The 13172-nt window shown below is 38.6% G+C and overlaps 1 protein-coding gene across 1 annotated transcript in view; it reads left to right on the top strand.

The window, feature by feature from the left end:
* Positions 1-13172, top strand: part of LOC306886003 (sprouty-related, EVH1 domain-containing protein 1-like) — a 69704-nt gene that overhangs the window by 39488 nt on the left and 17044 nt on the right. The window contains exons 2-4 of the mRNA XM_079442852.1: positions 7314-7494; positions 8823-8991; positions 12871-12920. Coding sequence (XP_079298978.1) covers positions 7314-7494; positions 8823-8991; positions 12871-12920 — 400 coding nt within the window. The remainder of the gene's footprint in view (positions 1-7313; positions 7495-8822; positions 8992-12870; positions 12921-13172) is intronic.

Raw genomic sequence — 13172 nt, 5'->3', positions numbered from 1 at the left:
TTTCACAAAACCAACGTCAGACTATTCAGTTTTTGCTTCAAATTTAGAATTATACAGTCTAATTTAGATTAAAAACTAAAACTTGAAAACTTTCTATTCAGGGACCATAGAAAGTGTATTGACTCAGTGCATCTCAGGGTGGTATGGAAACAGCTCCAATCAGGACTGCAAAGCTCTACAGAGAGTTGTGCGCTTAGCTGAGCGCATCTCAGGGTCTGCTCTCCCCTCTCTGCAGGACATCTACCTCAAACGCTGCAAAAATAGAGCTGTTAAATCATCAAGGACTCTAATCACCCTGGTAACCATCTATTCACTTTGCTTCCATCTGGTAAGCGCTTCCGTAGCCTGATGGCAAAAACTGAGAGACTTAGGAGGAGCTTCTTCCCCCAGGCCATCAGGCTCCTAAACTCTAACTCTGTGTCATAACATCACTTGACTCCATGTAAATATCACCATATCAATAAGCTATTCATAATTTTCTCTACCTCATATTGCTGCTATTATATACCCTGTACAACTTTTTGCACATTATTTTTGCACATTCCTCTTTATTACTATTTAAGTCAACAACATACTGACCTGCACATTTATATTTATATTTTTTATCTTATCTTTTATTTTATTTTATTATTTTATTTTATTTTTTCTACTTTTCTTCTCTTAATATTTGTATTCTATATAATAGCACTGTCCTTGGAGCGGACCTGACCTACATTTCACAGCTGGTTATACTCTGTATAATTGTGTATGTGACAAATAAAACTCTTGAATCTTGAAAAACTGCTCATGCTGCATCTTTGTTTGGATGATGATTAAAATGCAGTGGTTGCCTCTCATTTTAAATGGAAAGAGCACAGACAAAGCCTTAGGCCCCGTTTACACTAGTGCGTTTTTGTTTTAAAATGCATAACTTTTGCTACGGTTACACCTATCGTTTATACTACTACGGCGTTTTCGAGGTTGAAAACGGAGACTTTTGAAAACGATGGCATGCTGCCCACATTCGTTCTGCGTATCCTTGACGACAGTGTAAACAATAACATCATGCTCATTATTGTACCCATTGATATGGTTAGATTCCCCATTCGACCGCTCCATGCACGCAGACGCGTCCGTCCATCTAAATAATAGGATCTACCTATACAAATCTATGGTTGTACCTGCATGAATGGTCACGTGGCATGCGTTTTCGGTTGTGTAGTGTAGATGCACCATGATACAGTGCAGCTTATTCCTGTTGTGACAAGGCACTTTAATTCTTAATTTAATTTAAATAACTGCCTTGATGAATTTATAATCGCTCCAATGAATTGTATATATTGAGGATGTATTTTCTATATATAGATAACATTTGCCCCAACTAATATGGCGGTTATATTAGTCCGGCCGGGAATACCGGAAGGATGACGTAACCGTTCAGAAAGTTGAAAAGAGATGGCGGTGGGCTTGAATAGAGAGAGTTGCTTGGAAGAACGAATGGCTGTGTTTGTTGTTTTTCGCGACGAAAAGTTGATTGCGTCGGCGATTTACTTGGCCTGAGGGATTAAAGGTTTCCTGACAGTGTCTGCAACTGGAACATATTATGTGCGTCCATGGTTTGTGTCAGAGCAAATACAGCGTTAACTGAAATCTCAGTCCTTGTAAGTGAAGAATCTTCAGTCTGTGTCTGGAAGTTCTTTGTTTTGCCATTGTTGGAGTATCAAGGAAGTGAATTTTAGCCTTCAGAATAAAGTTCCACATCATAGCGAATGGAGACAATACCATGAACGTGAGTAAAGCGAGCTTTTCTGAGATACTGTGGAATCATAAGAGACTGAGTTGATTGGACTCGTAATGAATGTGGACGCCGTGGCGTGTGAGTAACCGATATCCACTCTTGTTGTCTTATGGAGACCTATGACTTTGACTCTTACTTTTCTCCTCTTAAAAGACTTGGCTAGTTGTAAAATGCTGATGTATTGTGTTTTGATGATGTGTTATGAAGATGATGATGGTGATTTTGTGTTTATATTTTTGTGTGGACATTGTTCTAAATGAATTGTGATTTGGTGGTGTGATGGAATGATACCCAAATATTGTAAATTCACTGGGAAGAAACTGCAATACTTGATATTTTGTTATGTTGGGTTTTCTTGATGTTTACTCTTGCAACATTTAAGGGTGCATGATATGTGATAAGAAGTGAAGTAGTGTGTGCATGTATCCTTTGTTCACTTCCCTTATGACTTGTTTTGACCTGACTAAGTACTGATTTTTAGAAGGGAACAAAACTTAACTATTTTGACAGAGTATTTATACCTGTCTGGCACCCCAGCAAAGATTTAAAGGGAAAGTGTTACACTGTGTATCGCACCTTGCTGAAGTCGTGTAAACCTGTGAATAAGGTGCTGAGACTTTGGTCTTTGGAGAAAACAGATTTTAAAGGGCTGTTTTTTGTGTACGGACTGGGAGGTGCTGTATGATTCAGATATTGACAGGCACAATGAAATTAGGACTGCGTATGTTAAGTTTTGTATAGACTCTGTAATACCAGTTAAACGGATTAAACATTATTCAAATAACAAGCCTTCCATCACCAAGCAGGTTAAGGAGTGTATTAATAAGAAACACTTGTTATAAATTATACTAGATTATACTATTAGTTAATTTACTAATTATAAATTAAGAGAAACTCGAAGAGTTGTGGTCTAAGGTAAGGTGTTTAACTAACATGACTCCTAAAAGGATAAGCATGCATGCTGTCAGTGAGCAAAAAATGGTAAATGAGTTAAATGATTTTTACTGTATGTTCAATGTGGATTCTTATGATTGTAGTGATGTATTGGGGGCAATTCGGATTGATGAATCTGTATCAAAACCTCAAATGACTTTGACTGATGCTGTTAAGGTTTTTAAAGGTCTTGACATTAAAAAGGTAACCGGGCCGGATGGACTGTCTGCTTCTATTTTAAAAACTTTTGCAGAGGAACTAGCCCCAGCATGGGTATTTTTCAGAGGTCTATTGAGCTACATACATTATACCAGCTTGGGATGCACCGATACCGATACTGAGCTCCTGTACTCGTTAAAATGCCCCGATACCAAACGCTGATACCACACAGCATGTGATAAGTACCATATTCAGACAAAGAAATACAAACAACAGACAACAGAATGGAGTTATTAGAGATTAAGGATGTCTACGAAGTATATGCATGCAATGAAATTAATGTTAAACATTCAGTATTGACGCCTGTATTGCTGATGTGCGCGAGCTGATGGGCTAAGCAAAGCATGCTGAGTGGATTGAGCGCGGCGGCGCAGATGCACGAGCTCGCCGAGTGAATATCTCTTTCTCACAGACATCACTGGATAGTTTGTAGTTCGGTCGGATATGTCAAAAACAAGTAAAACAATACACGAGTTACTTAACGGTAGGGAGGGAGGGCGAGAGAGAGCGAGCGTGCGCGCACTTCTGTTGTGTGATCTTTATTGATGTTCGCTCACTTGGCACATGCATCATTTGGCTTGAAACTAAATCATAAATATAAGATCATTTATAGGGGTATTCACTAGGGCTGGGTAAAAAATATAGATTCTCCGATTTTAATCGATCTTCAGTTTAACGCAACGATATCTATTCGGGAAATCCCCGAATCGATTCTTAATGCGCGTGCTTCACGTAAGAGGATATGAATATTCACCTCTCGTCCTGAAGGTGTCACCATCTATAGATATACTTACCTGGCAGGGGAGACACCATGATCAAGAAGGCGGTTCACCCAGAGCGAGGCTTGGCCATTGCACTCATATGGGTCACCATACTTGGCTGAATGTCACTTCACTTATCTTTCGAATTGCTCCACTAAAAAAAACAACTGTGTGCACCCTATTATTAATGTAGATGTGTATTTCAGTAATAAACTTAAGTAGGAGAGTTTCAGTTACCAGCATTTATATCAAAATATGGATCCCATGTCTGCAAAACTAACATTTTAAATGAAATATTGATAGCTAATCGAAATCGAAATCGAATCGAAACCATAAAAATAAGAATCGAATCGAATTGCAGAATTGGTCACAATACCCAGCCCTAGTATTCACTATAAACCATAATTTATTTTCAACCTTAAGCATACACGGCATTCTGGCGAAAGTGAAACTAACAGCCTATGCGCTATGTCCTGTCCTTGTCCCTCTCATTCTGCACCAGTACATGTGTGCGCACGTTGCGTGTTTTGCTTGCTTCATGATTGATTACGCATTATATGAGTGGCTTTTGAATATAAATTGCAGCACATTTCAGATGAAAAAAAGCAACTTTTATTTCTGAAAATATCACAGTTAGGAGATTTATGAGTGGTTCCCTGCATTATTACAGCAAAAGCGTAATTACAGTATTGAGCTGCTGCAATGGAGACGCTCTAATGCTATTAAATTAAAGATGATGTACCATAGAGCAAACATATGAACAGTGAAAGTAACAAAAACTTGTAAAATACATTTTAATGGGCATAATTAAGTGTGAAAATAACCAAAGATATTATACAGTCAAATCAAAATAAACGGTGACATATTATAACCAAAAATTCTTCATACAGAGGACTACCAGTAAAATTGATACAAATTTGGGACAAAAAATTATTCAGACCGAGTCTGGGAAAAAAACTTTCAGTTGAGGTTTGCATGAAGCTGGTTTACAGCACGCCCAGGAGACTACAGGCTGTCATTAAGACTAAGAGTGGCCCACAGAGTACTGATAGTTGTGTAAATATTGTCATACTAACAGCTGTCTGAATCATTTTTGGTTGATTGTAATCCATTATGTACCTTTCTATCAAAGTTATCTGACATTATCAAGCTGAATTTATTCAGACACAGTTTTACACAGAGTTCTTGTCATATTTTATTACCATTTTCTAAACTATAGTGAATAAACCGTGATAATGTGAGAAATTTTAAAGGTGTTTGAATTAATTTTGGTTTGACTGTATTTATTTGATAAATGAAGTTAACCAATTAACATTATACATCCTCGTTTGGTTTCTGTGGCTAATATTTAAAAAATGTACAAATGCAATGAAAATATCAATATCGGTACTCTGTATCGGCAAGTACCAAAAATAAAAGTATCGGTATCGGGCGAGTGCTGGAAAAAGTGGTATCGGTGCATCCCTAATACCAGCTATTGAAAAAAATAAATGATTATACCAGTTCCAAAGAGACCTAATCCTCAGGAGTACAACGATTATCGCCCAGTTGCCTTAACTCGTATTGTGATGAAGTGTTTGGAGAGGATTATGGTGTGGAGGTTTAAGGAAGAGGTTAAGGACCATCTTGATCCTTATCAGTTCACTTATCAAATCAACAGGGGCACTGATGATGCGATCCTTACTGTGGTGCATCATGTTTTAAAGCATCTGGAGGATCCAAAGGCTTATGCCAGGTTGCTTTTTCTCAATCTGAGCTGCTCTTTTAATACCGTGAAGCAACACCTTATGCCCTCTAAACTAAATAGCATTAAATGTTGAGTCCTATCCGTAAGAAATGCATGGAACCAAGTTAAAATCAAGTCTTTCTCTGAATGTCGACCTATTAGCATTGGTGTTCCCCAGGGTTGTGTTTGTTCACCACTCTTATTTACATTTTACACAAATGAATATAGGGGTCAACATCCGGGGAATGTTGTCGTAAAATTTTCAGATGACTGCCATTCTTGGTCGATTGTATAAGGATGAGGACCTTTCGCGTTGCATTACAGAGATTGCTGACTTTGTGTTATGGGGTAAAGAACATAGTCTTGTAATAAATGTTAGTAAAATATAGGGATGGGACGATACACTTACCTCCCGATTTGATACTATCACGATACTTGGGTGCCGATACGATATGTATTGCGATTTTTTTTTTTTTTTTTTTTTTTTTTTTTTTTATTTAAAAAAAAAAAATTTTTTTAAAGAATTTTGATTCTACAAGTATTGCGATTCGATATTGCTTTGTGTTTCAATTTTTGTTTTTAACTATAGACCATGGGGAAAAGTTGAGTGATCCACTTAATATACAGACTGTCACGATAAAAAAAACCACACGCATCTTAGCAGTTACTATTGCGATTTGATATTAAAATTTATTGTGATTTTTGTTTGCTTATTAAAGACTAGACAATGGAAAATAGTTGATTATACCCTTAAAAGAGACCGTATACAATGAGTCATATCAAAAACAATGCATCACATTTTTCTAAACTTTTATTTCAGGAGCATAAACATGCACAATGTATATTTAAAGTACCTTGAACCATGAAACTTTCAAGTACCAAAACCCTGAACTTGCACATGAATATAATAGTCAAATGTTCAACAATGAGCAGAAAAAACACTTTCTGAAATAGTGCTATGTTACTTTGCATACCGTTTCAGTCATGTTTAGTCATGTTTTCCCGGCAGTTGGGATTGAAAACGTGAAGGTGCAGAGAGAATTCTGGAAGAGGTTTTATCCTCTGTCTCCGTCTTGGTTTTGCTTTCTCGCGCCGGCTTTACATGTATATGACGTCATCTAATACAGCGGCACTGCGCAAGCAGAACGAAGTTATCAAAGCACCGCGAGAGCTACAGAGAACAGACGCTCCGCATGCTTTCGAATCGCTCCCGCGGTGCTTTGGTGTCATACACTGATCGTCTGCGGTGCTGCTCCAAGTCCAACACACACCTATACATTTCACCCTCACCTCCACCTCTTAGGAAAAATAAAATAATTATGAAATAAATATCGATTCTGAGGTAAACCAATCGACTTTTAAATCGTGTTAAAAAGAATTGCGATAGTTAGGTGAATCGATTTTTCTCTCCCATCCCTAGTAAAATAGAGGAAATGATGAGCAGCACAGGTATATTCGTAACAATAGACAACAATACATTGTATGGGTCACAATTATTCATTTCTCTTTTATGCCAAAAATCATTAGGATATTAAGATCATGTTCCATGAAGATATTTTATAAATTGCCAAACATAAATACATCAAAACTTCATTTCTGATTAGTAATATGTATTGCTAAGAACTTCATTTGAACAACTTTAAAGGAGATTTTCTAAATATTTAGATTTTTTTGCTCCCTCAGATTCCAGATTTTCTAATAGTTGTATCTCAGACAAATATTGTCCTATCATAACAAACCATTCATCAATGGAGAGATTATTTATTCTGCTGATGATGATGCATACATCTGAAATAAAAACATTGACCCTTATGACTGGTTTTGTGGTCCAGGGTCACACATATAAATGAAATGTGTGTGAGGAGTGGTGGTGACGGTGGTGTGTTGTGTGCCGCAGTGAGAGTTTTGCACGTGTGAGAGCGGTGGTCATGACTCGTGATGACTCCAGCGGCGGCTGGCTTCCTCTGGGCTCTGGCGGACTCAGCTGCATCACTGTACACAAGGTCAGCCGGACGGAGGCCGATGGCTCCAGCGCAGCAGAGTTCCTCATCCACGGAGAGCGGCTCAGAGACAAAACGGTAACGTGACCGCACACACTCACAGGACGTGTTTGTTCAGAACACAGTGATGATGTAACTGCATTCAGCAGTGTTTGCTGAGGAAATCCCAAGATCATTCAAGCAGATTCCAGTTCAGAATGAAGCAGATCCACACGCTCACATTTCACAACTTGAACATCAGCTGATAGATGCTTTTATTTTCTTGTTAGATTCCACTCAGAAATACATCAGTTTCCTTTTACTGTCGACTTAAACTTCACTGTGTTATTTTAGTGTCATTCCTATTAACATTAAATTAGCTTGGGTAACAAATTATTTTGAGAGTCCACTTTAGACATTCTACTTACTAGTACCTTCCTAACTGCGTGTCAAGTAACTCTAATTAGAGTATTAGTAGACTCTTAAGTTTTAAGCGATTTACAGTCAGTAGATTGTCCATCAAGAGTGAGCAGATATTGAGCAGACAGTCACTAGTACTCTGATGACTGCTAGCTGACATGTAGATGCACAGTTACTGATAGCAGATTGTCTAAAGTGGACTATTGACGTAACAGTCTTAACAATTTAACAAAGGCTTAACAGTTTTTGCCCATATTAGGGATTTCCTGGAGCGTCATTAATTCTATTACTTCTGTGATGCAAATGTGGATTTTCTGCGTGAGGGCGCCCTCTGGCTTCCAGTATGAATGAAACACACATGACATGTGTTTAGAGCACTAAATAATGGCCAATCCATAAAAATAATACTTCTCTCAAAATAGATTTTAAGTAGACATGTGATAGTCCATGTTTTTCCACAGTGTACAGAAGTGTACAGGAGGTTTTTTTTTTTTTTTTTTTTTTTTAGATGGCATTTTAAATCGCAAAAAAATACTCAGATGTGCAAGCCATCAGAGCCAAACTGAAAACCATGGTTAAAAAACCGAGGTCTTAAAAAAACTGAGTACCAACCTTTGAAAAATATTTAACATTAAATCTTGTATTTTGCACATTATGCAATTACGATTTTGACATTAGCCATCCAGGAGCTTCGGGTAATAATGTAGCTATCTAGGAATATATGAATGAACCAGTCCCATCCCACTAACGGTACTCAAAAAAACTAATTCAAGGTTGGCAGGTTAGTATTTGTAATTGATATCAATTTTAATTTTAGTATTCAAAACAAAATGAAAATGTTGCCTTGGCCACTACCAGAAATGCAGTTATGGAATAAAATTTTATTTCGAGTTATGGTATATTTGTAGTTGCTCATGCTGTGAAATGTTGCTGTGTGTGGAGACGAGTGTTGGTTTGATGAGCGTCAGACGGGTTGCTTTCTTCACGAACCGCGCTCTGGTCTTCAGGTGCTGCTGGACTGCGTCATCAGGAGGGATCTGGTGTATAATAAGGTCAATCCCATCTTCCACCACTGGAGGATCGGCAGCATGAAGTTCGGCCTGACCTTCCAGAGCCCAGCGGACGCCCGGGCCTTCGACCGCGGGATCCGGCGAGCCATGGAGGACATTAAACAAGGTGAGCACCCCAGCACTCAGTTCTGTGCATTTGAGACGCAGACATATGCTATCGCATCTCACCCACGAGCTTTAAACATTCATGGAGAGGTTTTAAAAATGTAAAAGTGTGCAATATAAGATCTCGTTTAATGTTACTCAAGTGTGGCGTTCAGTTACTTCATCCACCACTAAGTAAAAGTACAGATATCTTACCAGAAAAGTACTTTGCTAGAAGATGAAGTCACCGTTTAGAATATTTAGAGTAAAAGTTTTAAAGTATGTGATGTTTATTGTACTTAAGTATGTACAGTATTTTATTGATATTAAAGTACAAGTAAATGCAAAATGGAAAAGTAAATATGTTTATGTAGTTTGAGCAGCAAGATTGTGTTCAGTTTGAACTCTTTCTTCCATTTTGTATCTTTGGGTAAGAATAAGAAGCACTTCATCCGGTACTTAGTGTCTTTCATCCCAACATAAGAGAACTTTTCTAGAATCTGCATCTGAAATAGCATTTAGCTGTATTCACAGAGTTTAATGAAGCTCGGAGGGGACATGGATGCATTTAACCTGCAGTTACAAATGCATTGTTTTAAACATAAAATGTTGAATACTGATATTTGAAATGATGTAGAACTTAAAAAACAATAGTTGAAATGTGAAATGAACAGGAGTGTGGCAGTCAACAGATTCAATCAAACGGCTGATTCATTCAGGAACAAAGCAGTTGACTGTGAATCAAATCACTGAATCAAACGGCACTCTTCTTGTGATATAGAAAAAAAACATCACTCTTTGTGTGTTTATATATTTATTCATTTAATATGGCTAATCTATAAGACATACAGAGGCATTTTTCCAGTCTACAATTTAGAATGCCTTGAATTTTGATGAGTCTAAATGCGTTTTGATTCACTAAAGGGCTTCTCACACTTGAAACTGTTAACCCTGGGTCATCGGACTCCTGGGTTATCTGTAATCCCGTCTCACACTGCTCATGCTGTCCCTGGGGTTCACGGATAATCCTGGGGATTCATTAGCAGACGTTTCACACTGCTCATTCCTAAACCCCAGGTTAACGTTCTTATTTGCAGTGTCACTGTCACAGATTGGATGAACAGCAGGCAACCTGTTTACATTTTTCCGCGTCTTGCCAGTTATTTTGTTTAAAAATGTCGCCGCTTATGTCTTTAGCCGCTTTAAGCCTCATGAGACGCACAAAGGCAAGACAAACCTCCTCATCACTCCAGTTCACACGCTTTCCGTCTTTTGACATCACATTTCTTACTTGGTGTTTTTTCAGATTTGATTAATTTTTGAGTTATTTTCCTGCTTATGACAGATTAGTTATGATTCAAAGCAGCTTTGCTGTGATAAACAGGAAAATAGCCTGTTAATGTTGTAGTAAAACTCAAACCAAAATCAGATTGTTGTTGCACATTGAGTTTTTCAATCAGACGCTGGCGTTGGTGAAAGTCTGCTGCGTATTTCACTTACACGCGCGTGTGTGTGTCCAGGTTACTGTCTGTAGATCACACACGATGACATCACCGCTCGTTGTGATGTCAGCGCTCGTTTGCTGAAGTGGAATTTTCCAGCTTCTTCAGTATTCCTGCTGCACGACTCCAGACTGCAGCCTACCAGCTCTCAGGAGCCTGTTACTGTGGCAACCGGGACATAGCGCTGCTGGACGCGTCACTCAACACACACACACACACACACACACACACACGTTTGTTTTTGTGAATCGTGGGGACTCTCCATAGGCGTAATGGTTTTTATACTGAACAAACTGTATTTTCTATCACCCTACACCTAAACCTACCCCCCACAGGAAACTTTCTGCATTATTACATTCTCAAAAAAACTCACTCTGTATGATTTATAAGCTTTTTGAAATATGGGGACATGGGGAAATGTCCTCATAAATCACCTTCTCCTTGTAATACCTACTGTATGTCATACCCATTTTATTATACAAATTTATGTCCTCATTTGTCACAAAAACGTAGCCACAAACAAACACACACAAGCACATGCACACACACCACGCACACACACACACACACAACACACACTCACATTCACATTCCATTCCATAGGCATAACGGATTTCTACTGTATTTTCTATCCTCTTACTCTAACCCTACCCCTCACACTAAACTACAGGCATTTTTAGATTCTCAAAACACTTAATTCTGTGTGATTTATAAGCTTGTTTCCTCATGAAGACCAAGAAATGTCCCCCACAAGGTCAAAATTGACTGGTATTACTATCCTTGTACTTTCCACTCACAAACCCCTCGTATTAGAGGCTGTTATAAGACTATATGATATCAAAGTATTTCATTTAAAGATAAATAACGCACACATAACAATGTCTACAGTCAACATAATATTTACTCAAATAATTGTACAAAATATTATTTGAAAAATACATCAACATGAAAGACCTAAATTAACATTAACAACATAAATGGACCTTGATTAAAAAAATATATCTATAAGACAAAAAGATTGAAACTTCAGATAGGAACTTCTTAGTTCTGTAATGGTATTTTACACAATCACAGCATTTGTTGAACGTGACTGAAGGGAAGTGAACACTAGACAGCAGTTCATCAGTAATCTGCTCATTGAGCTGTGTGTATGCGCTCCGGTTCAGTGCTGTCAAAATAAAAGTCCTGCCAACAGCACTGATGGGCCAAACAGAAAACTCATCAGCTGATGCTGCTAATTAAAGACAAACAGCTGCTGGCCGTGCAGATTAATCAGTGTGTGTGATCCGAGTCGTGCTGAAGGGCCTGTCTGACTTCACCGCGCTGCTGCTGTTCAATGCCTCTCACAGTGATTTTACCATGCTTCAGGGAGTCCTTACCGTGGTAAACACCTGGGCCCGTATCCCTAAAGATTCTGAGAATCCTCTCAGAGAGCTCCTAACTTAACCTAAAAATTCCTTGCCAGGAGTTTTAGCTTAGAAGTGATTCCAGAACATTTTCAGTGAACTCTGAGCAAGGAATGGATGGAAAATCCTATCTTAGTGAGGAGGTATGGTTGACCCCGTTGCTAGGTATGAGTCATCATTTCAAAAGCCGTGATTGGTTGATCCTACAAGTTTGATGAAAATGAACTTTTGGTGATAATGAGCAAAGGATGTACCCTCAAATCAATAAACATAATTATACACTCTAATCTTATGCAGACTGTAATTGTAAATAATATTTCACATTCAAGAAAATATCTGGAAAATGAATAGTAAGCTGTAGGGGTTATAGCCTAACATTAGAATCTAAAATATGTGAAAACTTAAGCTCATTACACCCTGTTCAAATAATGATTTGTGTCTTATTTGCTCATATTAATATCCTAGCTGGCATATTTTGTACTTTCACTCCCATATGGACCACATTGAAAACAAGATGGCCTATCTCAAGGGGCTGTCCTTAATGAAGTAGTAATTGCAGCTCTAAGGAGATCCACCACAAACATGATTCCTGCACGATCCAATCTGTAGCGTCTCAATAATTCCCTGTCATCCAGTGTTTGCAGGACATCTCTCCTGCCTCCTCTGTTGGCCATTTTGTGCAGCTGCTTAGGGGAACTCCTAAGCCACTAAAAGTCCTCTTCCCTGCTCTTAGCAGATCTCGCCTTAGGAGCCCTTTTAAGCGCTAGGAATCTTGAGGAATAGCTTTTATATTAACTGGGATTTTCGTGTCACTTTTAGGGGAAATTCTAAGAAAACGTCATGACTCTGAGAATTTTCTTAGAATTTGGCCGCTAGGAGCCACTTTTTGCACAAAAATTCTTTAGGGATACGGGCCCTGGCCTTGAGTGCTAGAAATGTTTTTAACAGTACAGCTGGTCCTGTTTGATCTGAATGTGTGATGTTCACCTGCAGGTGGCGCACCGTACAGCGACACAGACGCTCCTGAAGAGGCTTTATCACAGGTGAGGGACACACACACTCACACACACACAGTCACACATGTACAGAGACACACACTCTCTCACACACACACACAGAGACACACACACAGTCACACACGTACAGAGACACGCACGCTCTCACACACACAGATACACACACACACACACACACAGAGACACACACACACACAGTCACACACGTACAGAGACACACACTCTTTCTCACACACACACACACACACACACACTCTCTCTCACACACACACACACACA

This window comes from Barbus barbus, assembly GCF_936440315.1.
Source record: "Barbus barbus genome assembly, chromosome: 20".
Classification (NCBI taxonomy): domain Eukaryota; kingdom Metazoa; phylum Chordata; class Actinopteri; order Cypriniformes; family Cyprinidae; genus Barbus; species Barbus barbus.
Note: the sequence above shows the minus strand (reverse complement) of the source record. Positions and strands in the feature narration are given on the sequence as shown.